This window comes from Coregonus lavaretus (genome assembly GCF_964263955.1).
Source record: "Coregonus lavaretus genome assembly, contig: HAP1_SCAFFOLD_1042, whole genome shotgun sequence".
NCBI lineage: Eukaryota > Metazoa > Chordata > Actinopteri > Salmoniformes > Salmonidae > Coregonus > Coregonus lavaretus.
The window spans coordinates 57,041-84,710 of record NW_028163029.1 but is presented as its reverse complement, the minus strand read 5'-3'; the positions used below and the strand labels follow the sequence as shown (position 1 = coordinate 84,710).

The 27,670-nt window shown below is 45.1% G+C and overlaps 1 protein-coding gene across 5 annotated transcripts; it reads right to left on the bottom strand.

The window, feature by feature from the left end:
• gnpat2 (glyceronephosphate O-acyltransferase 2) lies at positions 1-27,469 on the bottom strand. Of its 5 annotated transcripts, none has more exons than XM_084193361.1 (17): positions 27,365-27,469; positions 23,349-23,549; positions 19,548-19,724; positions 13,856-13,985; positions 12,446-12,573; positions 9,939-10,014; positions 8,855-9,006; positions 6,604-7,829; positions 6,254-6,405; positions 6,038-6,151; positions 5,256-5,510; positions 4,293-4,372; positions 3,948-4,088; positions 3,287-3,386; positions 1,687-1,780; positions 1,404-1,465; positions 1-802 (listed from the first exon to the last, which is right to left on the bottom strand). In XM_084193361.1, exons 1-17 carry the CDS (start codon positions 27,371-27,373, stop codon positions 759-761), a joined length of 3,141 nt encoding a protein of 1,046 aa, XP_084049487.1. In that variant the 5' UTR covers positions 27,374-27,469; the 3' UTR covers positions 1-758. The 5 variants fall into 5 exon arrangements, with proteins under 5 accessions (XP_084049487.1, XP_084049490.1, XP_084049489.1 ...); XM_084193364.1 differs by having other exon boundaries at positions 7,699-7,829; positions 27,365-27,468; XM_084193363.1 differs by having other exon boundaries at positions 13,852-13,985; positions 27,365-27,420.
• Positions 27,470-27,670: the final 201 nt, after the last annotated feature.

Genomic DNA, 27,670 nt, shown 5'->3' with positions numbered 1-27,670 from the left:
TAAAATATTCTACAATACAAGAGCAATATGAATTTTATTTTTATGTTGTCTTACAAATGTACTGTCTTGTTGCTATTCAGGTTAAAGGGCCTATTTCAGAGACATATTATATTCAGGTTACTGATACACTGTCTGTTACTGATCATAATGCTACTTAGGGAAGAGGGGAGGCCAACATTAAATATGAGGGAACAGTCTTTGCGATAAGATGACATTCATTTTATTCAAGAATTTACATCTTCAAAAAAAGAAAAAAATTGAAATTAAATGTAAAAAAACATTCCAATTCACATGTTGATATCTGATAAGTCAATGCATATATTATATTTAATGATTGGTATAACATAAAAATCTTGTTAAACTAAAACCCACTCAGTGTGTATTGACTCAGTGGTTAGACTGCCATCTAGTGGCCTCCATTGGAAGTGTCTGGAGTCCAAAAATTAACTTCACTGATTCTACTAGATGCTTACAGCAGATCTAGGAGATGATTACAGGTAATGGATCGGTATCACTAATTAACAAATGAATCACTCACTCACTCTAAGTAAGGCCATAAAGGTCTATACAGCTACAGTTGACACAATGGTCACAGCTTTACTGTCCAGTTGATTATAGTCAGCGTCTGGAGCGACGCTGAGCACTAGAGGCCTCGCCAGCACACTCTACTCTAAGATGCTGTATGAATAAAGGCCCAGTGTTGGGTTGGAGACAGAGGATGGGTCCAGTCTGTCCGTCTGGTCTGCAGTCCTCCAGGATTAGAGCCTGGGGTTAGGGACGGTCTGTACCGGCAGTCTACCCGCTGGAGGGAGATACAGAGAGGGTGGGAGACAGAGAGGAGGGGGGGAGACGGGGGAGACAGAGAGGTGGGGATAGACAGAGACACAGTTGAGGGGAGACAGAGGGAGAGGAGGGAGACAGAGAAAGGGGGGAGACAGAGAGAGGGAGGAGACAGAGAGAGTGGGGGGGAGACAGAGAGAGTGGGGGGAGAGAGAGAGAGGGGGAGAGAGCGAGGGGAGAGGGGGGGGGGACAGAGAGAGAGAGGGGGAGACAGAGAGAGAAGTGGGGGGGGGAGACAGAGAGAGAGAGAGAGACAGAGAGAGAGAGAGGGGGCACAGAGAGAGAGAGGGGGGGACAGAGACAGAGAGAGAGAGAGAGAGGGGGGGGGGGGGAGAGAGAGAGAGAGAGGGGGGGACAGAGACAGAGAGAGAGAGAGGGGGGAGAGAGAGAGAGGGGGAGAGAGAGAGCGAGGGGGAGAGAGAGAGCGAGTGAGGGGGGAGAAAGAGAGAGGGAAACAGACACAGACAGAGAGAACTCACTGAAACCATTAAATTGTACTGAATTACAGTAACTTTAGCAGAGAGTATGCATACAGTTGACCCGTGTAATCTCCACGTTCTTACCCAGAGTCTCTGCTATTCTCCTGATGGCTGGCTTGTTGGCTCTGAACTCACTCTGCTCAGCTCTGAAATCAGACAACATTAGTAACAGCTACACCCAACGCAGAGCACACAGAAACCACTGAAGTGTACTAAATTAAATCATACTACATTGAAGTATACTATATTAAAGTGTATTCTATTGACGCGTACTATATTAAAGCGTACTATATTGAAGTGCACTATATTAAAGTGTATTATATTGAAGTGCACTATATTGAAGTGCACTATATTGAAGTGTACTAACGTTCTCAGCCTGGTCACAGCCTCCAGTCTCAGGAGAGCAGACAGGACATTCTTCTGGGTATCAGATGACAGGGCTTCATAAGACTTCAGCTCTCCTGGAGGACAGACGGACATTAGAAAGATGCAGCACGCCTCCCGATTGGCGCATCGCTTTAATGCACTGCCCTGCGTCATTACAGCCTGGGTTCGAGCTGTCCCAATGGACGGCTGTGGCCGGAAGTCCCAATGGACGGCGCACATTGGGCCAGCACCTTCATTACAGCCAGGGTTTGGTGCACATTGGGCCAGCACCTTCATTACAGCCTGGGTTTGGTGCACATTGGGCCAGCACCTTCATTACAGCCTGGGTTTGGCGCACATTGGGCCAGCACCTTCATTACAGCCTGGGTTTGGCGCACATTGGGCCAGCACCTTCATTACAGCCTGGGTTTGGTGCACATTGGGCCAGCACCTTCATTACAGCCAGGGTTTGGCGCACATTGGGCCAGCACCTTCATTACAGCCTGGGTTTGGCGCACATTGGGCCAGCACCTTCATTACAGCTTGGGTTTGGCGCACATTGGGCCAGCACCTTCATTACAGCTTGGGTTTGGCGCACATTGGGCCAGCACCAGCCGGGGTGGGGGAGGAATGGCGTCTCTTCGCGCTCTAGCGACTCCTTATGGCGGGTCGAGCTCCTGCAAGTTGGCTGAGGAAAGCAGTGAGCTCCCGACGAACATTTATTGTGCTGACGTTGCTTCCAGAGGCAGTTTGGAACTCGGTAGTGAGTGTTGCAACCGAGGACAGATACATTTTTATACGCTACGTGCTTCAGCACTCAGCGGTCCCGTTCTGTGAGCTTGTGTGGCCTACCACTTCGCGGCTGAGCCGTTGTTGTTCCTAGACGTTTCCACTTCACAATAACAGCATTTACAGTTGACCAGGGCAGCTCTAGCAGGGCAGACATTTTACGAACTGACTTGTTGGAAAGGTGGCATCCTATGACGGTGCCACGTTGAAAGTCACTGAGCTCTTCAGTAAGGCCATTCTACTGCTAATGTTTGTCTATGGAGATTGCATGGCTGTGTGCTGGATTTTATACACCTGTCAGCAACGTGTGTGGCTGAAATAGCCAAATTTGAAGGGGTGTCCACATACTTTTGTATATCTCAGAGGTGCTGGACCAAGGTTCAAGGACTGGTGTGTGTTAGGGGACAGGACAGGTGTGTGTTAGGGGGACAGGACAGGTGTGTGTTAGGGGACAGGACAGGTGTGTGTTAGGGGACAGGACAGGTGTGTGTTAGGGGACAGGACAGGTGTGGGTTAGGGGACAGGAGTATGTTAGGGGACAGGACAGGTGTGTGTTAGGTGACAGGACAGGTGTGGGTTAGGGGACAGGACAGGTGTGGGTTAGGGGACAGGAGTATGTTAGGGGACAGGACAGGTGTGTGTTAGGGGACAGGACAGGTGTGGGTTAGGGGACAGGACAGGTGTGGGTTAGGGGACAGGAGTATGTTAGGGGACAGGACAGGTGTGTGTTAGGGGACAGGACAGGATAGTACAGGACAGGTGTGTGTCAGGGGAGAGGACAGGACAGTTTAGGACAGGTGTCTGTCAGTTACCCGATAAGAGGAGCTTGGTGGCCAGGCTGCGGACGGCAGGAAACATCTGTCTCTCTGTGAACACCTCAAGACCCTCCACACACAGGTGACTGAACACCACCTGAACACAGACACACAGAGACACACACACACACAGACACACACACAGAGACACACACTCTCCCTTTAGTGGAGGGTATTTGAAACTGACTTGAGATGAGGGGTTAAGATTAGACCTGAGTGCACTACCTTTGACCAGGACCCATAGGACTTTCTACCTTTGACCAGGGCCCATAGGACTTTCTACCTTTGACCAGGGCCCATAGGACTTTCTACCTTTGACCAGGGCTCATAGGACTTTCTACCTTTGACCAGGACCCATAGGACTTTCTACCTTTGACCAGGGCCCATAGGACTTTCTACCTTTGACCAGGACCCATAGGACTTTCTACCTTTGACCAGGACCCATAGGACTTTCTACCTTTGACCAGGGCCCATAGGACTTTCTACCTTTGACCAGGGCCCATAGGACTTTCTACCTTTGACCAGGACCCATAGGACTTTCTACCTTTGACCAGGACCCATAGGACTTTCTACCTTTGACCAGGACCCATAGGACTTTCTACCTTTGACCAGGGCTCTGTCTGTGTCTCTATACAGGAACACACTGTCCTCCTCCTACCTGGTAGGCGTCTACGAAGGGCTGTAGCAGGGCTCGCAGGAATGAGGTAGTACTCTGACCCTCCTCTAGTGATGTCACTTCCTGTTGACTGGTCTGGACTGCTCCACATTTCCTGAGTAACGAACACGCCTCCTCAAAGTCCTTCAGGACACACAGACACACAGACAGAGAGACAGAGAGACACAGAGACAGAGAGACACAGAGACACAGAGACACAGAGGCAGACACAGAGGCAGACACAGAGACACAGACACAGAGGCAGAGAGGCAGACACAGAGGCAGATATAGATCAGTCACAATTTACCCACAATGCATCACAATCCTCTGTTACAGGTGAAGACTAACCTGTGAGGATCTGCCAGTGATGAAGATGAAGTCGTTGGAGAAGAGGTCCAGGAGGAACCTGAAGTAGCTATAGATGTCCTCTGGAGACACAGAGACATGGTCAGACAGACAGACAGACAGACAGAGAGACAGAGAGACAGAGAAACAGAGAGACAGACAGACAGACAAGAGGAACCTGAAGTAGCTATAGGAGAGACAAGGACAATCAGTGTGTCTAACTCACCTCTCTGTGAGCTGTGTGTATGGCCAGAGCCAATCAGTGTGTCTAACTCACCTCTCTGTGAGCTGTGTGTATGGCCAGAGCCAATCAGTGTGTCTAACTCACCTCTCTGTGAGCTGTGTGCTGTGTGTATGGCCAGAGCCAATCAGTGCGTCTAACTCACCTCTCTGTGAGCTGTGTGCTGTGTGTATGGCCAGAGCCAATCAGTGTGTCTAACTCACCTCTCTGTGAGCGGTGTGCTGTGTGTATGGCCAGAGCCAATCAGTGTGTCTAACTCACCTCTCTGTGAGCGGTGTGCTGTGTGTATGGCCAGAGCCAATCAGTGTGTCTAACTCACCTCTCTGTGAGCGGTGTGCTGTGTGTATGGCCAGAGCCAATCAGTGTGTCTAACTCACCTCTCTGTGAGCTGTGTGCTGTGTGTATGGCCAGAGCCAATCAGTGTGTCTAACTCACCTCTCTGTGAGCTGTGTGCTGTGTGTATGGCCAGAGCCAATCAGTGTGTCTAACTCACCTCTCTGTGAGCTGTGTGCTGTGTGTATGGCCAGAGCCAATCAGTGTGTCTAACTCACCTCTCTGTGAGCTGTGTGCTGTGTGTATGGCCAGAGCCAATCAGTGTGTCTAACTCACCTCTCTGTGAGCTGTGAGCTGTGTGTATGGCCAGAGCCAATCAGTGTGTCTAACTCACCTCTCTGTGAGCTGTGTGCTGTGTGTATGGCCAGAGCCAATCAGTGTGTCTAACTCACCTCTCTGTGAGCTGTGTGCTGTGTGTATGGCCAGAGCCAGCATAGCAGGACGTATGAACACATGCACCGCCTGGTTCCTGTAGGCCGCAACCATTAGCACCTTCCCCGCCCGCCTGACCACACCCTCCTCTGCTGTGAAAGGCCCAGCCCCCACAGGCCCCTCCTCCAGCAGTGTGACACGGCCCTGGTGACAGCGAATCACAGAGCGGTGCAGGGCCATGCTGGATGACATCACCTGGTTCTCAGGTAGCTGCTCTACAGAGGAGAGAAAGACGTCACTGCGTTGAGGACAATTCAAGGTGTGTGTGTGAGTGTGAGTGTGTGTGTGTGTGTGTGTGTGTGTGTGAGTGTCTGTGTGTGTGTGTGTGTGTGTGTGAGAGAGTGTGTGTGTGTGTGTGTGTGTGTGCCCATTAAGTATGATTACAACATAAGATTAGTCTAATTTCTAAGTGTACCATGCTGTACCATCTAAACGGGATAAGAGGAAATACTGAACGTTCGGTTCTGGGTGCTGATCTCGGATCAGTTTAGCCTTTTAGATCATAATGAATAAGATTGCATGGACGGGGTGGGATCTGATCCTAGATCCTAGATCAGCACTCAGACGCTCCGAGAGGCTTCGTGGATATGGGACCTGAGCGACCTCTGGTCAGCCTTTCAGTGTCCCTGTATTACTGAGACAGAGGATCTATTGTAGAGGCCTAAATCCACCTGATCAGTGTGTTGGAACGGCTCACACCAAACCAACCAACCAAACAACCAACCAATGGCTGTACACCTACCAGGCCAGTCCAGGCGGGCCCCGAAGCTGATCGCCAGCCCCTTGAGCCACAGTGTCCTCTGGGTGAGCAGCTCCCAGGGCAGACCCTTCTCTGGTTCCTCTCCTGGTAGTAATACTGTGAACCGCAGCAGAAAATGACAACAACATCAGCTTTTGTTAATGAGAGTAATGACTGCGGGGGACACAGATCGTCCTGCTCCTCTTCCTCAGCGTGTACCTGGGTGTGTGTTCTGGTGGTCCTGGAGCACCAGGCAAGCCATGAGAGACCAGGGGCTGAGGATGGAGCCCTGTTCCTGGACGCGTATCACCTGCTGGGCCAGCCAGCTCACACACTCCTGGGTCTCTACGCTGGGCCTCTGGGGTAGGTCTCTGAGAGGGGGAGGGGGGGGGGGGGGGGGGGGGGGGGGAGATATGAGCAGAAAGAAAGAGCTGGCTGGTTTCACAATAGAACTACAATATGGTTTTGTTCTGAAGATGTGCTACCAAGATATGCCTGAGATAAGATACAGTAAGACACAGAGACAGACTGACAGACTGACAGAGAGAACGCTGTCTGTGGTTGTGTACCTGGGTAGGAGACAGACTGACAGACTGACAGAGAGAACGCTGTCTGTGGTTGTGTACCTGGGTAGGAGACAGACTGACAGAGAGAACGCTGGCTGTGGTTGTGTACCTGGGTAGGAGACAGACTGACAAGAGAGAACGCTGGCTGTGGTCGTGTACCTGGGTAGGAGACAGACTGACAGAGAGAACGCTGGCTGTGGTTGTGTACCTGGGTAGGAGACAGACTGACAGAGAGAACGCTGGCTGTGGTTGTGTACCTGGGTAGGAGACTGACAGACAGAGAGAACGCTGGCTGTGGTCGTGTACCTGGGTAAGAGACAGACTGACAGAGAGAACGCTGGCTGTGGTCGTGTACCTGGGTAGGAGACAGACTGACAGAGAGAACGCTGGCTGTGGTTGTGTACCTGGGTAGGAGACAGACTGACAGAGAGAACGCTGGCTGTGGTTGTGTACCTGGGTAGGAGACAGACTGACAGAGAGAACGCTGGCTGTGGTCGTGTACCTGGGTAGGAGACAGACTGACAGAGAGAACGCTGGCTGTGGTCGTGTACCTGGGTAGGAGACAGACTGACAGAGAGAACGCTGGCTGTGGTTGTGTACCTGGGTAGGAGACAGACTGACAGAGAGAACGCTGGCTGTGGTTGTGTACCTGGGTAGGAGACAGACTGACAGAGAGAACGCTGGCTGTGGTCGTGTACCTGGGTAGGAGACAGACTGACAGAGAGAACGCTGGCTGTGGTCGTGTACCTGGGTAGGAGACAGACTGACAGAGAGAACGCTGGCTGTGGTCGTGTACCTGGGTAGGAGACAGACTGACAGAGAGAACGCTGTCTGTGGTTGTGTACCTGGGTAGGAGACAGACTGACAGAGAGAGAGAACGCTGGCTGTGGTCGTGTACCTGGGTAGGAGACAGACTGACAGAGAGAACGCTGGCTGTGGTCGTGTACCTGGGTAGGAGACAGACTGACAGAGAGAGAGAACGCTGGCTGTGGTCGTGTACCTGGGTAGGAGACTGACAGACAGAGAGAACGCTGGCTGTGGTCGTGTACCTGGGTAGGAGACAGACTGACAGAGAGAACGCTGGCTGTGGTTGTGTACCTGGGTAGGAGGTTGTATTGGCAGCGGTCCACCCTCCCCTTAGTCAGCTGTCTGACTGATAGAGGCATGCCGAAGGACACGTGCATACTGCCATAGTCTTCCTCCAGTACCCTCCTAGCCTTCAATAAGCCCTATGGGGAGGGGGAAGGGGGGGTGGAGAGAGAGAGAGAGAGAGAGAGAGAGAGAGGGGGAAGGGGGGAGGGGGGATGGAGAGAGAGAGAGGGGGGGTGGAGAGAGAGAGGGGGCGAGAGAGAAAGGGGGGGATGGAGAGAGAGAGAGGGGGGATAGAGAGGGGGGGATGGAGAGAGAGAGAGGGGGGGATGGAGAGAGAGAGGGAGAGAGAGAGGGGGGGTGGAGAGAGAGAGGGAGAGAGAGAGGGGGGGTGGAGAGAGAGAGGGAGAGAGAGAGGGAGAGAGAGAGGGGGGGTGGAGAGAGAGAGAGGGGGGTAGAGAGAGAGGGGGGGGAGAGGGGGATGGAGAGAGGGAGGGGGAGGGAGAGGGAGAGAGAGGGGGAGGGAGAGAGAGGGGGAGGGAGAGAGGGGGAGGGGGGATAAAGAGAGGGGGAGGGGAGAGGGAGGGAGAATAAAATAGTTGAAGCGTGGCATCCAGTTAACCCCTTTAAACTTATAGTTGTAATGGTGTGGTTGGGTGGTACCACTCAGTGAATATAGGGTTGTGTTTGGGTGGTACCACTCAGTGAATATAGGGGTGTGTTTGGGTGGTACCACTCAGTGAATATAGGGGTGTGTTTGGGTGGTACCACTCAGTGAATATAGGGTTGTGTTTGGGTGGTACCACTCAGTGAATATAGGGGTGTGTTTGGGTGGTACCACTCAGTGAATATAGGGGTGTGTTTGGGTGGTACCACTCAGTGAATATAGGGTTGTGTTTGGGTGGTACCACTCAGTGAATATAGGGGTGTGTTTGGGTGGTACCACTCAGTGAATATAGGGGTGTGTTTGGGTGGTACCACTCAGTGAATATAGGGGTGTGGTTGGGTGGTACCACTCAGTGAATATAAAAAAAAAACTATAGTTGGAGGTTATTGGGAAAGGGTGAGGTCAAAAGAGGTACCAGAAGAGGTACCATAGTGAATATAGGGGTGTGTTTGGGTCGTACCACTCCTAGTGAATATGGGGAGTGTGGTTGGGTCGTACCATGGTGGTCTCTCTGGGCTTGGGGACCCCTAGTAGTTCATGTGCCAGTAGAGACTCCTCCAGGACCCTGTCATAGCTGATACTGATGGGGACCAGTGTGATGTCATACACCTCCCCTTTAAAGAACGGCTCCAGGACCATGTGCATCATACCTGCAGGGACAGACAGACAGACAGGGGAACAGGACATGTTCATTAGCCACAGACAAGGGGACAGAGACAGACAGACAGACCATGTTAATTAGCCACAGACAAGGGGACAGAGACAGACAGACAGACAGGGGAACAGGACATGTTAATTAGCCACAGACAAGGGGACAGAGACAGACCATGTTAATTAGCCACAGACAAGGGGACAGAGACAGACAGACAGACAGGGGAACAGGACATGTTAATTAGCCACAGACAAGGGGACAGAGACAGACCATGTTAATTAGCCACAGACAAGGGGACAGAGACAGACAGACAGACAGACCATGTTAATTAGCCACAGACAAGGGGACAGAGAGACAGACAGACAGACCATGTTAATTAGCCACAGACAAGGGGACAGAGACAGACAGACAGACAGGGGAACAGGACATGTTAATTAGCCACAGACAAGGGGACAGAGACAGACCATGTTAATTAGCCACAGACAAGGGGACAGAGACAGACAGACAGACAGACCATGTTAATTAGCCACAGACAAGGGGACAGAGACAGACAGACAGACAGACAGACCATGTTAATTAGCCACAGACAAGGGGACAGACACAGACAGACAGACAGACCATGTTAATTAGCCACAGACAAGGGGACAGAGACAGACAGACAGACCATGTTAAATAGCCACAGACAAGGGGACAGAGACAGACCATGTTAATTAGCCACAGACAAGGGGACAGAGACAGACAGACCATGTTAATTAGCCACAGACAAGGGGACAGAGACAGACAGACAGACAGACCATGTTAATTAGCCACAGACAAGGGGACAGAGACAGACAGACAGACCATGTTAATTAGCCACAGACAAGGGGACAGAGACAGACAGACAGACCATGTTAATTAGCCACAGACGTGCGAGCACACACCCACATTCACCTAATTTGGGTGTGAGGGACTTGAGTGTCCTGCTCCGAAACCCCTCCACATAGAACTCTACAGGAGCATACCCTGTCTGAGGAGAGAGAACACACTAGTTACAAATAGCCCAAATGATACCCTAGACAGCGCCTTGTAAAAGTATTCATCCCCCTTGGGGTTTTTCCTATTTTGTTGCATTACAACCTGTAATTTAAATATATTTTTATTTGGATTTCATGTAATGGACATACACAAAATAGTCCAAACTGGTGAAGTGAAATGAAAAAAATTACTTGTTTCAAAAAATTATACAAAAATAAATAACGGAAAAGTGGTGCGTGCATATGTATTCAACCCCTTTGCTATGAAGCCCCTAAATAAGATCTGGTGCAACCAATTACCTTCAGAAGTCACATAATTAGTTAAATAAAGTCCACCTGTGTGCAATCTAAGTGTCACATGATCTGTCACATGATCTCAGTATATATACACCTGTTCAGAAAGGCCCCAGAGTCTGCAACACCACTAAACGAGGGGCACCACCAAGCAAGCGGCACCATGAAGACCAAGGAGCTCTCCAAAAAGGTCAGGGACAAAGTTGTGGAGAAGTACAGATCAGGGTTGGGTTATAAAAAAATATCTGAAACTTTGAACATCCCACGGAGCACCATTAAATCCATTATAAAAAAACTGAAAGAATATGGCACCACAACAAACCTGCCAAGAGAGGGCCTCCCACCAAAACTCATGGACCATGCAAGGAGGGCATTAATCAGAAAGGCAACAAAGAGACCAAAGATAACCCTGAAGGAGCTGCAAAGCTCCACAGCGGAGATTGGAGTATCTGTCCATAGGACCACTTTAAGCCGTACACTCCACAGAGCTGGGCTATACGGAAGAGTGGCCAGAAAAAAGCAATTTCTTAAAGAAAAAAATAAGCAAACACGTTTGGTGTTCACCAAAAGCCATGTTGGAGACTCCCCAAACATATGGAAGAAGGTACTCTGGTCAGATGACACTAAAATTGAGCTTTTTGGCCATCAAGGAAAACGCTATGTCTGGCGCAAACCCAACACCTCTCATCACCCCGGGAACACCATCCCCACAGTGAAGCATGGTGGTGGCAGCATCATGCTGTGGGGATGTTTTTCCATCAGCAGGGACTGTGAAACTGGTCAGAATTGAAGGAATGATGGATGGCGCTAAATACAGGGAAATTCTTGAGGGAAACCTGTTTCAGTCTTCCAGAGATTTGAGACTGGGACGGAGGTTCACCTTCCAGCAGGACAATGACCCTAAGCATACTGCTAAAGCAACACTTGAGTGGTTTAAGGGGAAACATTTAAATGAATGGCCTAGTCTTTGAATGGCCTAGTCAAAGCCCAGACCTCAATCCAATTGAGAATTTGTGGTATGACTTAAAGATTGCTGTACACCAGCGGAACCCATCCAACTTGAAGGAGCTGGAGCAGTTTCGCCTTGAAGAATGGGCAAAAATCCCAGTGGCTAGATGTGCCAAGCATATAGAGACATACCCCAAGAGACTTGCAGCTGTAATTGCTGCAAAAGGGGGCTCTACAAACTATTGACTTTGGGGGAGGGTGAATAGTTATGCACGCTCAAGTTTTCTGTTTTTTGCATCTTCAAAGTGGTAGGCATGTTGTGTAAATCAAAATGATACAAACCCCCCAAAAAATCCATCTTAATTCCAGGTTGTAAGGCAACAAAATAGGAAAAATGCCAAGGGGGGTGAATACTTTCGCAACCCTTACAGGCACAATATTCCCTTATATAGCGCACTACTTTTGACCAGGTCCCAGTGTACTCACTACCAGGTCCCAGTGTACTCACTACCAGGTCCCAGTGTACTCACTACCAGGTCCCATAGGGCTCTGGTCAAAAGTAGTGCACTATAAAGCTATTTGAGACACACATAATATATACACTGAATATACACTGACTATACAAAACATTAAGAACACCTGCTCTTTCCATGACAGACTGACCAGGTGAATCCAGGTGAAAGCTATGATCCCTTATTGATGTCACCTGTTAAATCCACTTCAATCAGTGTAGATGAAGGGGAGGAGACCGGTTAAAGAAGGATTTTTAAGCCTTGGGAAATGGACTGTGTATGTGTGCCATTCAGACGGTGAATGGGCAAGATAAAATATTTAAGTGCCTTGGAACGGGGTATGGTAGTAGGTGCCAGGCACACCGTTTTGTGTCAAGAACTGCAACGCTGCTGGGTTTTTCACGCTCAACAGTTTCCCGTGTGTACCACCACCCAAAGGACATCCAGACAACTTGATACAACTGTGGGAAGCATTGGAGTCAACATGGGCCAGCATCCCTGTGGAACGCTTTCCACACCTTGTAGGGTCCATGCCCCGACGAATTGAGGCTGTTCTGAGGACAAAAGGGGCGTGATTCAATATGAGGAAGTTCCTTCTGTTTGATATACTCAGTGTCCATACAGTGGTGTAGTTTGTGGTAATATAAATATTTATTGTGTGGACACGTACCCTGACAATGTTTTTGACATACTCAGAGAGGACAGCCCAGTACAGCTTGTCAGACCCGATGGCCCTCCTGATGAAGAATGCTCCAGAACGACGCAGGATCTCTCCCACCATCTTCATGTCCATCAGAGCTACAGAGAGACAGAGACGGACACAGGGAGGGAAAGACAGACAGACAGGTAAGTTAGACAGATATACAGGAAAGTTAGACAGACAGACAGACAGACAGGAAAGTTAGACAGATATACAGGAAAGTTAGACAGACAGACAGACAGACAGGAACGTTAGACAGACAGACAGGAACGTTAGACAGACAGACAGACAGACAGACAGGAACGTTAGACAGACAGACAGGAACGTTAGACAGACAGACAGAAACGTTAGACAGACAGGTAAGTTAGACAGACAGACAGGAACGTTAGACAGACAGACAGGTAAGTTAGACAGACAGACAGACAGACAGGAAAGTTAGACAGACAGACAGACAGACAGGTAAATTAGACAGACAGACAGGAACGTTAGACAGATATACAGGAACGTTAGACAGACAGACAGGAACGTTAGACAGACAGACAGACAGACAGGAACGTTAGACAGACAGACAGGAACGTTAGACAGACAGACAGGAACGTTAGACAGACAGACAGGTAAGTTAGACACACAGACAGGTAAGTTAGACAGACAGACAGACAGACAGACAGGAACGTTAGACAGACAGACAGGTAAGTTAGACAGACAGACAGACAGACAGGAACGTTAGACAGACAGACAGGAACGTTAGACAGACAGACAGACAGGAAAGTTAGACAGACAGACAGACAGGAAAGTTAGACAGACAGACAGACAGACAGACAGGTAAGTTAGACAGACAGACAGGAACGTTAGACAGACAGACAGACAGACAGGAACGTTAGACAGACAGACAGGAACGTTAGACAGACAGACAGGAACGTTAGACAGACAGACAGGAACGTTAGACAGACAGACAGGTAAGTTAGACAGACAGACAGACAGACAGGTAAGTTAGACAGACAGACAGACAGACAGGTAAGTTAGACAGACAGACAGGTAAGTTAGACAGACAGACAGGAACGTTAGACAGACATACAGACAGGTAAGTTAGACAGACAGACAGGTAAGTTAGACAGACAGACAGGTAAGTTAGACAGACAGACAGGTAAGTTAGACACACAGGTAAATTAGACAGACAGACAGACAGACAGACAGACAGGAAAGTTAGACAGACAGACAGACAGACAGGTAAGTTAGACAGACAGACAGACAGGTAAGTTAGACAGACAGACAGACAGACAGGTAAGTTAGACATTTGTTATCTGAAGTGTGGCTTGATGGTCGTTCCAGTTTTATAAAGTCGACCAAAACACAGAACAGGATGAATCAATAGATACTTGCGGATTCCAGCAGCTATAACGGGGATGGGCAGGTCATAGGTGAACAGGATGTAGGACAGAACCAGGAAGTCCACATAACTCCTGTGATTGGGCATCAGGATCACTGGAGACTCCTGAATGGCCTGTTGGAGCTGGGGGCGGGACAGAAACGTCACTGTGAACCAATAAACTGAGAGAACAACAGATAATGGGTCCAAATTAGGGGTGTGAACGTTTAAATGACATTGGGATCGTTAACGTTTCACAAACATCCCTAACCGAAAATGTATTTTGTATATTTCTTTGTATGAAAATCAATGTGCAATTATCACAGAACTACCAATATTATCACAGAACTACCAATATTATCACAGAACTACCAATATTATCACAGAACTACCAATATTATCACAGAACTACCAATATTATCACAGAACTACCAATATTATCACAGAACTACCACTAAACAAATACCTAACACAACAATGGTGGAACGCTAGTAAGAGGACATATGCATCTTTACAATGATTTGCCACAGATATAAAAGTGTCCCGCAAGTTATCGTCGTTAACAGTTGGCAGAGTGAGACAGGGACGAGACAGCAGGGAAGTCCTATATGGCAATACTTTGAGAAGTTAAATGAGAAGGTGATGAAATGCAAACTTTCCGAGGTGGAATTGAGCTACAGTGACAGTACAGGGAAAATGTACAATGATTACTCTGCAAGTACATTTACGTCATTTAGCAGACGCTCTTATCCAGAGCGACTTACAAATAGGTGCATTCACCTTATAGCCAGTGGGATAACCACTTTACAATGTTTTAATTTATTTTTTTAAAAATGGGGGGGAGGGGGGGGTAAGGGGGGGGTAGAAGGATTACTTTATCCTATCCCAGGTATTCCTTAAAGAGGTGGGGTTTCAAATGTCTCCGGAAGGTGGTGAGTGACTCCGCTGTCCTGGCGTCGTGAGGGAGCTTGTTCCACCATTGGGGTGCCAGAGCAGCGAACAGCTTTGACTGGGCTGAGCGGGAACTGTGCTTCCGCAGAGGTAGGGGAGCCAGCAGGCCAGAGGTGGATGAACGCAATGCCCTCGCTTGGGTGTAGGGACTGATCAGAGCCTGAAGGTACGGAGGTGCCGTTCCCCTCACAGCTCCGTAGGCAAGCACCATGGTCTTGTAGCAGATGCGAGCTTCAACTGGAAGCCAGTTTTATTTTTTCATACTGGAATCGAACCCACAACCCTGGCGTTGCAAACGCCGTGCTCTATCAACTGAGCTACATCCCCTGCCGGCCATTCCCTCCCCTACCCTGGACGACGCTGGGCCAATTGTGCGCCGGCCCGTGGGTCTCCCGGTCGCGGCCGGCTACGACAGAGCCTGACTACCACAGTACTACTAGCATACAAATACTACCACAGTACTACTACCACACAACTACTACCACACAACTACTACCACACAACTACTACCATACACCTACTACCATACAACTACTACCACACAACTACTACCACACAACTACTACCACACAACTACTACCACACAACTACTATCATACAACTACTACCATGTAGATACAAAGAATGAGCTCTCAAACACGATACGTGGCGTTAACAGAAGACTTGTTGGGACGTCTATGAACACACTGTCATACATCACTGTAACGTGCCATCACATTGATGAGGAGTGGGACAATCCTGTCTCACTGTAACGTGCCATCACATTGATGAGGAGTGGGGACAACGTGCCATCACATTGATGAGGAGTGGGGACAACGTGCCATCACATTGATGAGGAGTGGGACAACGAGCCATCACATTGATGAGGAGTGGGACAACGAGCCATCACATTGATGAGGAGTGGGGACAACGTGCCATCACATTGATGAGGAGTGGGACAATCCTGTCTCACTGTAACGTGCCATCACATTGATGAGGAGTGGGACAATCCTGTCTCACTGTAACGTGCCATCACATTGATGAGGAGTGGGACAATCCTGTCTCGGAGCTCTACGGACAATTCCTTCGACCTCAAGGCTTGGTTTTTGCTCTGACATGCACTGTCAACTGTGGGACCTTATATGGACAGGTGTGTGCAATTCCAAATCATGTCCAATCAATTGAATTTACCACAGGTGGACTCCAATCAAGTTGTAGAAACATCTCAAGGATGATCAATGGAAACAGGATGCACCTGAGCTCAATTTCGAGTCTCATAGCAAAGGGACTGAATACTTATGTAAATAAGGTATTTCTGTTTTTTTTATTTTTAATACATTTGCAAAAATGTCTAAACCTATTTTTGGCTTCGTTATAATGGGGTATTGTGTGTAGATCGCCGAGGAACTGTTTAAAAAATAGAATAAGGCTGTAATGTAACAAAATGTGTAGAAAGTCAAGGGGTCTGAATACTTTCTGAAGGCACTGTATCTAACCAAATTATGAAAGACAAGAATTGTAATTTTGAATTCTGTAAAGTGAGTGTGGAAGACGTAAACAAATTATTGTTGTCTATCAACAATGACAAGCCACCGGGGTCTGACAACTTGGATGGAAAATTACTGAGGATAATAGCGGACGATATTGCCACTCCTATTTGCCATATTTTCAATTTAAGCCTACTAGAATGTGTGTGCCCCCAGGCCTGGAGGGAAGCAAAAGTCATTCCGCTACCTAAGAATAGTAAAGCCCCCTTTACTGGCTCAAATAGCCAACCAATCAGCCTGTTACCAGCCCTTAGTAAACTATTGGAAAAAATGGTGTTTGACCAGATACAATGCTATTTTACAGTAAAGAAATTAACAACAGACTTTCAGCACGCTTATAGGGAAGGACATTCAACAAGCACAGCACTTACACAAATTACTGATGATTGGCTGAGAGAAATTGATGATCAAAAGATTGTGGGTGCTGTTTTGTTAGACTTTAGTGCGGCTTTTGACATTATCGATCATAGTCTGCTGCTGGAAAAAACGTATGTGTTATGGCTTTACACCCCCTGCTATATTGTGGATAAAGAGTTACCTGTCTAACAGAACACAGAGGGTGTTCTTTAATGGAAGCCTCACCAACTTAATCCAGGTAGAATCAGGAATTCCCCAGGGCAGCTGTCTAGGCCCCTTACTTTTTTCAATCTTTACTAACAACATGCCACTGGCTCTGATTAAAGCCAGTGTATCTATGTATGCAGATGACTCAACACTATACACGTCAGCTACTACAGCGACTGAAATGAGCTGCAGTTAGTTTCAGAATGGGTGGCAAGGAATAAGTTAGTCATAAATATTTTAAAAACTAAAAGCATTGTAATTGGGACAAATCATTCACTAAACCCTAAACCTCAACTATATATTGTCCATAATAAAGCGCTGCTCTGCCTTCTTAACAACACTATCAACAAGGCAGGTCCTACAGGCCCTAGTTTTGTCGCACCTGGACTACTGTTCAGTCGTGTGGTCAGGTGCCACAAAGAGGGACTTAGGAAAATTGCAATTGGCTCAGAACAGGGCAGCACGGCTGGCCCTTGGATGTACACAGAGAGCAAACATTAATAATATGCATGTCAATCTCTCCTGGCTCAAAGTGGAGGAGAGATTGACTTCATCACTACTTGTATTTGTGAGAGGTATTGACATGTTGAATGCACTGAGCTGTCTGTTTGAACTACTAGCACACAGCTCAGACACCCATGCATACCCCACAAGACATGCCACCAGAGGTCTCTTCACAGTCCCCAAGTCCAGAACAGACTATGGGAGGCACACAGTACTACATAGAGCCATATTCCACATCAGGTAACTGATGCAAGCAGTAGAATCTGATTTAAAATACAGATAAAAATACACCTTATGGAACAGCGGGGACTGTGAAGCAACACAAACACAGGCACAGACACATGCACACACACACACATGATAACATACACACTATACACACACATACACATGGATTTTGTGTTGTAGATATGTGGTAGTGGAGTAGGGGCCTGAGGGCACACACTTAGTGTGCTGTGAAATCTGTTATGAATGTATTGTAATGTTTTTAAAATTGTATAACTGCCTTAATTTTGCCGGACCCCAGCAAGAGTAGCTGCTGCCAAGGCAGCAGCTAATGGGGATCCATAATAAATACAAATACAGTATTCTAGTAGTAGTATTCTAGTAGAATTCTAGTAGTATTCTAGTAGTAGTAGTAGTAGTAGTATTCTTGTAGTCTAGTAGTAGTCTAGTAGTAGTATTCAAGTAGCATTCTAGTAGTAGTAGTATTAGTATTAGTAGTAGTAGTAGTATTCCAGTAGTAGTATTCTGGTAGTATTATTCTAGTACTATTATTCTAGTATATTTTCTGTAGTATTCTAGTAGTAGTATTCTAGTACTATTCTACTAGTGGTATTTTAGTAGTATTCTAGTAGTAGTAGTAGTAGTGGTAGTAGTAGTAGTAGTAGTAGTAGTCTAATATTATTATAGTAGTAGTATTCTAGTAGTAGTAGTAGTAGTCTAATATTATTATAGTAGTAATAGTAGTATTCTAGTAGTAGTAATAGTAGTATTCAAAATATTATTATAGTAGTAGTAGTAGTATTCTAGTAGTAGTAGTAGTATTCTAGTAATAGTAGTATTCTAATATTATTATAGTAGTAGTTGTATTCTAGTAGTAGTAGTAGTAGTAGTATTCTAGTAGTAGTAGTAGTAGTAGTATTATTCTAGTAGTAGTAGTATTATGGTAGTATTATTCTAGTACTATTATTCTAGTATATTTTCTGTAGTATTCTAGTAGTAGTATTCTAGTACTATTCTACTAGTGGTATTTTAGTAGTATTCTAGTAGTAGTAGTAGTAGTAGTAGTAGTAGTAGTAGTATTCTAGTAGTAGTAGTAGTAGTAGTAGTCTAATATTATTATAGTAGTAGTAGTATTCTAGTAGTAGTAGTAGTATTCTAGTAATAGTAGTATTCTAATATTATTATAGTAGTAGTTGTATTCTAGTAGTAGTAGTAGTAGTAGTAGTATTCTAGTAGTAGTAGTAGTAGTAGTAGTAGTAGTAGTAGTAGTAGTATTCTAGTAGTAGTAGTAGTACTCTCAAAGTCGTATTCTAGTAGTAGTATAATTCTAATATTATTAAAGTAGTAGTAGTATTATAGTAGTAGTAGTAGTAGTAGTATTCTAGTAGTAGTAGTAGTAGTAGTAGTATTCTAGTAGTAGTAGTAGTACTCTCAAAGTAGTATTCTAGTAGTAGTAGTAGTAGTAGAATTCTAATATTATTAAAGTAGTAGTAGTAGTAGTAGTAGTAGTAGTATTCTAGTAGTAGTAGTAGTAGTAGTAGTAGTACTCTCAAAGTAGTATTCTAGTAGTAGTAGTAGTAGTAGTATTCTAGTAGTAGTAGTAGTAGTAGTATTCTAGTAGTAGTAGTAGTAGTAGTAGTATTCTAGTAGTAGTACTCTCAAAGTAGTATTCTAGTAGTAGTAGTAGTAGTAGTAGTAGAATTCTAATATTATTAAAGTAGTAGTAGTAGTAGTAGTAGTAGTATTATAGTAGTAGTAGTAGTAGTAGTAGTAGTAGTATTCTAGTAGTAGTAGTAGTAGTAGTAGTAGTATTCTAGTAGTAGTACTCTCAAAGTAGTATTCTAGTAGTAGTAGTAGTAGTAGAATTCTAATATTATTAAAGTAGTAGTAGTATTATAGTAGTAGTGTTCTAGTAGTATTATAGTAGTATTCTGACCCTGTTGAGTCCGTCCTGGTTGACGTTGATGTGGCTGAAGAGCCTCTTGAATACTTTACTGAGGGTGAACCCCAGCAGTCTGATGAATCCCAGCTGGAGGTTCTGAGACATCTCCTCCAGTATCCCCGAAGCCTCCTCTCTCACCAGATCCACACTCTCACCAGTCTCCATGGCCACCTGCACAGAGAGGTCAGGGGTCAAGTGTCAGAGAGTTAGTAGTCGAGTTCCTGCCCGACTACATTGGTTGTGTCTAGATTAGACTACTGCAATGCTCTACTCTCCGGCTACCCGGATAAAGCACTAAATAAACTTCAGTTAGTGCTAAACACGGCTGCTAGAATCCTGACTAGAACCAATATGTTATATCATATTACTCCAGTGCTAGCCTCTCTACTGGCTTCCTGTTAAGGCTAGGGCTGATTTCAAGGTTTTACTGCTAACCTACAAAGCATTACATGGGCTTGCTCCTACCTATCTCTCTGATTTGGTCCTGCCGTACATACCTACACGTACGCTACGGTCACAAGACGCAGGCCTCCTTATTGTCCCTAGAATTTCTCTCTTTCTGCGTCTCTCTCTGTCTGTCTGTCTGTCTGTCTGCGTCTCTCTCTGTCTGTCTGTCTGTCTGCGTCTCTCTCTGTCTGTCTGTCTGCGTCTCTCTCTGTCTGTCTGTCTGCGTCTCTCTCTGTCTGTCTGTCTGTCTGCGTCTCTCTCTCTGTCTGCGTCTCTCTGTCTGTCTGCGTCTCTCCCTGTCTGCGTCTCTCTCTCTCTCTCTCTCCATATGACTCTTATTCATAACCAAAAAAAAACAGTATAATAGTTGTAATAACAATATGTCATCATTTGCCATTAGTGAGAAGAGTGAAAATTGATTTATTTTATCTTTGCATTCTAAAATAATTATAGAAATAGGCTTCTACAGTGCCTTCAGAAAGTATTCACACTCCTTGACTTTTTCCACATTTTGTGTTACAGCCTGAATTTAAAATGGATACAAATTAGTGGAATAATTGTTTAATTTTTTTATTAAAAATGAAAAGCTGAAATATCTTGAGTCAATAAGTATTAAATTCCTTTGTTATGAAAAGCCAGGAGTAAATATTTGCTGAACAAGTCATACAATAAGTTGCATGCACTCACTGTGACGTTGAATATCCCTTTGAAGGAAGCCTGTACAGAATAACAATATTCCAAAACATGCATCCTGTTTGCAATAAGGCACTAAAGGAAACCTGCCAAAGAAATGGCAAAGAAGTGACCTTCATGTCCTGAATACTAAACGTTATGTTTAAAGCAAATCCAACACAACACATCACTGAGTACCACTCTTCATATTTTCAAGCATGGTGGTGGCTGCATCATGTTATGGGTATGCCTGTCATCTGCAAGGACTAGGGAGTTTTTTTTGGGATAAAAATAAATGGAATAGAGTTAAGCACAGGTAAAATCCTTGTAGGAAAACCTTTCAGACAAATTCACCTTTCAGCAGGACAATAACCTAAAACACAAGGGCAAATATACACTGGAGTTGCTTACCAAGATTTCACTGAATGTTCTTGAGTGGCATAGTTACAGTTTTGACTTAAATCTCCTTGAAAATCTATGGCAAGACTTGAAAATGGCTGTCTAGCAATGATCAAGAACCAACTTGACAAATATTGTACAATCCAGGTGTAGAAAGCTGTTAGACATACCCAGAAAGACTTTACAGCTGTAAATCGATGCCAAAGACGATTCTAACATTTAATGACTCAGTGATACTTATGTAAATGAGATATTTCTATATTTCATTTTTAATACATTGGCAAAAATGTCTAAAAACATGTTTTCACTTTGTCATTATGGGATATTGTGTGTAGATGGCTGAGAAAAAAAACATCTAATCAATTTTATTTCATCCATTTTGAATTCAGGCGGTAACAACAAAATGTGGAATAAGTCAAGGGGTATGAATACTTTCTGAAGGCACTGTATTTCCTATTATTTATTTAATTTCCATGATCTTTGCTAAATAAATTCCTCAAATGTTCTGACTGTGATAGTTTCATACCTGCGAAATAGCCTATAAGTTAGGATAGGCTATCATTCGTCCCATCTCTCATTTAACTGGACCCACTTCACAGTAGTAAATAGATAAGCGGCAGGTAGCTTAGTGGGTAAGGCGGCAGGTAGCTTAGTGGGTAAGAGCGTTGTGCCAGTAACCGAAAGGTCGCTGGTTCTAATCCCCGAGCCGACTAGGTGAAAAATCTGTCGATGTGCCCTTAAGCAAGGCACTTAACCCTAATTGCTCCTGTAAGTCGCTCTGGATAAGAGCGTCTGCTAAATGACTAAAATGTAAATAAGCTATTTCAAGCATTGTGCTCTATGCGATCCGATCCAAAAGCACAGTTTAACGGTAGACCAGACGGTTCACCTTTTCCATGAACATTTGTAGACTACGTCTGAATACTGTAATGTCAAATTCCTCCAGTAGACAATATTTCATTTATAAACATATCATAACCATTGCAGAATACATTCCTCACCTTTTCTGGCCATGATGAGTTAATATTTAAAAAATGTCCAAGTAGACAATGTTTCAGAATTCGCAGGCAGCGCAGCATATTTAGGTCCGGGAAAAAAGTAAATGCAAAACATTATTGAATTCAAACAATCTGTTTACAGGTCAGCAACAAGTTGCAATTGTTTTTGTATTTCAGAAACAGTCACATAATGTATTTGTATTTGCCGACACCTCCAAAAACATTTGATCAAGTTGCTATTTCCAAATACCGTCTTGGCCTAATTCCAATACTTCCAAAGTAAACAGCCAATATGGGTGAATGATGGGTGTTTCAGGCAGAGTTACAATGTTCTCTCACACGCAGTTTTACAACAGGTCTGATTTATAACGGGAAACATGCGTATGTATGGCGGCAAGTTAATAACTCTATATTTTTGTGCGTGCGCAGTCTTTTCAGAAATGGCGCACACAGATATTTAGTGTAAGTTTTACGCAGCGGTTATAAATGAGGCCACTGAGCCCATACCTCAGACGTGGCCTGATGACTCCTGGCTGTCCCCAGTCCCCGTCCCCAGTCCCAGTCCCCGTCCCCAGTCCCCGTCCCAGTCCCCAGTCCACCCAGCCGTGCCGCTGATCCAGTCTCTGCTGTTTCTACCTTGTCTCAGACCTACTGTCTCGACCTCTGACCTCCTGAGAGGCTGACCTGTTGCTACAACCACTGTGATTATTATCTGACCCTGCTGGTCATCTATAAAAATGTTCGCACGTCTTGACGAACGATCTGGCCTTAATGGCCATGTACTGTTATAATCTCCACCCGGCACAGCCAGAAGAGGACTGGCCACCCGTCAGAACCTGGTTCCTCTCTAGGTTTCTTCCTAGGTTCCTGCCTTTCTAGGGAGTTTTTCCTAGCCACCGTGCTTCTACATCTGTATTGCTGTTGTTTGGGGTTTAAGGCTGGGTTTCTGTATAAGCACTTTGTGACAACTACTGATGTAAAAAGGGCTTTATAAATAAATGTGATTTGATTGGTTGTGTGCCACGTCATAGACTGTGCAGTCGGGCATCAGATTGGCTATATTATATGATGTGGTTAGCTGATATGCTATCCAGGCATTGTAAGACAGGGCAGGAACTCGACCAATGTTCTTGTGATGGATCGACCGGCGGATATGTTGAGCGTACGTCAGGGAACGTTCAGGATTCTCTCTCTCGCTTGCACGCACCCACCCACCCACCCACCCACACTCGCACGCACCCACCCACCCACACTCACACCCCCCCCCCCCCCCCCGTACCTCCTTGGTGACGTATCGTAGGTACTGTGATTCCAGAACCATCCTGTTGAGGGCGCTAGCGGAGAGAGGAGGGGCTCCCCTGTAGGGGGAGGGGGTAAAGGTCCGCAGGGCATGGCCTAGGTCACTGCTCCGCCTCCTCTCCTCCAGGATGTCCATAAACTCATCCCCCTGCTCCTGCCTGTCGCCAGAGGGATCCTCACACTGCAACAAGGAAACGCCATTCAAAACCATGGAAATGTAATATATTGGCTGATTTGTAATCGTGGTTTCAACCAGAGGAAGACATCTTGTTCAGGAAAACATTAGCATGGGAAAGAAGACTCAAGCCATGGTACAGCGACTGTCAACACCTTTCATTGTTGTACATATTAAATTGTGTCATTCCGAACTTTATCCGCATCGTTACATTCCATTTTGTGCGTCTAGGTATAACTCTAGGGTCTAGGTATAACTCTAGGGTCTAGGTATAACTCTAGGGTCTAGGTATAACTCTAGGGTCTAGGTATAACTCTAGGTATAACTCTAGGGTCTAGGTATAACTCTAGGGTCTAGGTATAACTCTAGGGTCTAGGTATAACTCTAGGGTCTAGGTATAACTCTAGGGTCTAGGTATAACTCTAAGGTATAACTCTAGGTATAACTCTAGGGTCTAGCTTGCTGGTTGGGTAGTTCCTCAAAAACAAGTGAAATTGCAAAAAATAAATCTGGACCCTTCCATAACATGTCATTTACATCAAAATTAGAGGTTTAGTTGTAAGGAATCAAACTTCTCCTTTAAGGTCGCTACATTCTTCAGATATTAGTTATTACTTCAAAAGAAGGAAGGAAGGCTTGATCTCCTAAGTGCTTGAACAGGGCCACAGCTGCCTAGTCGATATGATAGCGAGCCGGCCTTGGACTGTGGACATTGAACACTCTGTGGCAACAACAAATAGGCTAGCCTAAACAGGACTTATTTTACAACCAATAGGTGGTGGGACCAAGCCCAAAAACGTGAAGTTGATCGATCCCCATCGAGGGAGGAGCTGATTTAAAAAAAATATATATATATATATATATATATGACAGTAAATTATTCTTATGATGACTATAACATTTGTTGGCACCTTCAATTATTGCACATTTTCTCATAAAAAGTATATTACAACACTGTCTGCTAAGACAAATTTGCCGAACTGCTGAACTTGGAACCAATCAGAACTCCCATACATACCCCTGGTGAAGAAGGCAACCAATGGTTGTGAAAACGCGAGCTGCTGTCTGATGAACATATATAGCTAGCTAGCTCCCAGACTGAAATAAGATACATATCTGTTTGAGTGCACTTTAAATATGCAGCATGCAATACGAATCATCTTGATCACATGACCATTTATCCAACTGATTGAAAGCTAGCCAATGTTGCAGACTAGCCTAGCTAGCGAATGTAAATGTCAATGTGTTTCATTAGCTATATATATATATATATATATATCTCTGTCAGTGAATTAAAGTTATTAATTATGTTTTGGCATGATTATAGGTCTCATTTCAAGTAACTTGCTGCAGGCTTAAAGAAACGTTATATCATACATATGGCATAGCCTACAGATATAGCAATACAATGCAATACAATCTTCTCTTAAAAAAATAAACAGTTGTACAAAGTGCTCTGCAATAAGAGTTTGATTTCTAAACCAGATGAGTTCTCCAATAGCAGCTGCCCAGTACCATGATGGGCATCATGTTGGATGTATTGGAATAGAAGGCATTGAGACTGATAAAGAGCCTGTAGGATTATAGAAGAAAAAAAAACTGTTGAGAAATGAATGTTTGACTTTCAAATACTAAATGTTTAGTGAATGTGAGTATATTTAGGTGACTTAAATGATTAACTTTCCTACTAATGTTCTAAAAGTTGGCGGTGCCAAAATCTTGCCAATCCATTCATTATTCTACTAACTATTGTGGAGTGTGTGACATGTTTTCCATAATGTAGTTTCATGCATATACAGCGCCTTCAGAGAGTATTCACACCCCTTGAATTTTTCCACTTCAAATCAAACATGCACTAGACTAAGACTAAATCCACAAAGAAAGAGAACAGGCAAATGTGGTCTCAATGTCTAAATGGTGGTGGCCTGGCTTGGGATGGATCTCCTCACAGGTGAGTGAATCAGCCCATGCACTTGGTTGATCTCTGCTGCACGGAGAGATCACAAGCTCTTCAACTGGGCGGCGGCATCGCGATGGAGGGAACAGCCTATACGGAGACTACCTAAGACCACTGAAACAGAGTTATTGTAAAGTGTGGGAATAATCTTATGCCAGACTTAACCTCCGTTTAACCTCTTCCTTGTTCATTTCAAAGTCCATATGTTCATGACCCGATTCATATGAATCATATCAAATTATTTTACATTCATATTAACCCCTCCTACAGAATAGGCATTGGCAAGATTGAGTGATGAAATAAATGTCAAAATATTCTGTAAAAAAAAATATTTTGAGTGGCAAAGACTCCAGTGGTCATACATAATTCATAAATAAAATAAATAAATTGGTCATTTAGCAGACGCTCTTATCCAGAGCGACTTACAGGAGCAATTAGGGTTAAGTGCCTTGCTCAAGGGCACATCGACAAATTTTTCACCTAGTCGGCTCGGGGATTAGAACCAGCGACCTTTCGGTTACTATTCATAGATTCACTAAACATCTATTATTATTATTATTCTGTTTCATTATTCCTGGTAGATACTACTGGTTATGATTGCAGACAGAGCCCAGAGAATGGGATAGTGCAATATTGAATTAGTCATATTTTGATGTCCATGTCACCCCAGAGATATGCCCCATGCTGTAGAGATACACCTAGCAGACAGAAACTTCCCTGTTGTAGGCATAATACAGCTAGTGCTATCTTGACTTGTGCTGGCAAACAAATCCATTACATTAGCTACCTAAATGTGAAGTAAACTCAACTGAGGAGTAATAGAGAATGGAGACGTTTAACTTGAAAACGTGCAGGATACCTCTTTCCGGTTTAACGTTTTTTTGTTGTTATACTGTGTTATGCTTGTTCACGTAGCACTACTCACAGGTTGTTTGGTGTACGTTTTTTGGGGGTTGGTGAGATGAAACTGCCAAAACTCTGAAAGGTATTGTTGTACATCAGATATGCAACAAGATTTGTTCAAGTCTAAAATGTTAGTCCGTAATCGTAACAATGGTGTTTGTATGTTCACAGATGATATTTCACATTTATAGCGGCAGGTAGCTTAGTGGTTAAGCGCGTTGTGCCAGTAACCGAAAGGTCGCTGGTTCTAATCCCCGAGCCGACTAGGTGAAAAATCTGTCGATGTGCTCTTGAGTAAGGCACTTAACCCTAATTGCTCGAAAACATCCGAGTCAGTAAAATGAGCCGAACTTCCACTACTATTGTCAACAGCTGTCTACTTAGATACGGATAACCTGATTGTCAGACGTGATCAGCACACAAAATACCATGGATAGTACACGAGTTTACAGTTTAGTACCCGGCGGCGTTTGCCTGTCCAGCTAGCGGCCATAACAGTCAGTATTTTGAAAAAGATATGCAATAATTGACATTGCCAACAAACGGATGTGTTCAGAAGAAATACATATACACAATATAAAAAATAAAATACAAATACAAAAAAACAATACAAAACTCTTCCTCCCTCGACAGACATCGATCATCTCGAAAATGAAAGCAGATAGCTCGCTTGCTATGGCATACAACCTACAAGTAGGCTAACAGTTGTTCAGTTAGCAACAACGACCAACCGACAGAGAAAATGTCAGCATATGTTACAGTAACAATACAATGCCTCAAGGAGAACACTAGTGGCAGGGAAGAAATACATATAATAGGCTATAATAGGCTAGCTATATGGGGATAACGGACAAAGACAGGCTACGGTATTTGTCGCTTCTATTTTAAAGCCACGCAGAGGGCCAACGTCAAGACACCTCCAGGCCTACGGTAGACAAAATAACAAACAGCATATCCTTACCGTTGTCATTGTCCTGGCAGGGCCGTCAGCTCCGTCTCATACTCCGCTCTGCTCGCTGTTTACTTCAGACAAAGCTCACGGTACCGGAAGACTGCCTGGGGCTGGAGCCAATAGGGTCGCGGGATTTCGGGAACGCCTCCCGAAAAATGTCACACTTCTGCAGCGCCCCCCATATAAACTTCAATCAATAATAATAATAATAATAATATGCCATTTAGCAGACGCTTTTATCCAAAGCCACTTACAGTCATGTGCGCAAACATTTTTTGCTCTTCAACCTGTTAGTTCATATGTCTTGCAAGTGTG

Excerpts from the sequence above, each read along its gene's own strand:
- gnpat2 (XM_084193361.1), bottom strand. Across the intron at positions 13,986-19,547 it reads ACCAGGACGGACTCAACAGG|CTCCAACAGGCCATTCAGGA; the intron begins GTCAGAATACTA and ends TCCCGCCCCCAG. Across the intron at positions 3,387-3,947 it reads CCTTCGTAGACGCCTACCAG|GTGGTGTTCAGTCACCTGTG; the intron begins GTAGGAGGAGGA and ends GTCTGTGTTCAG.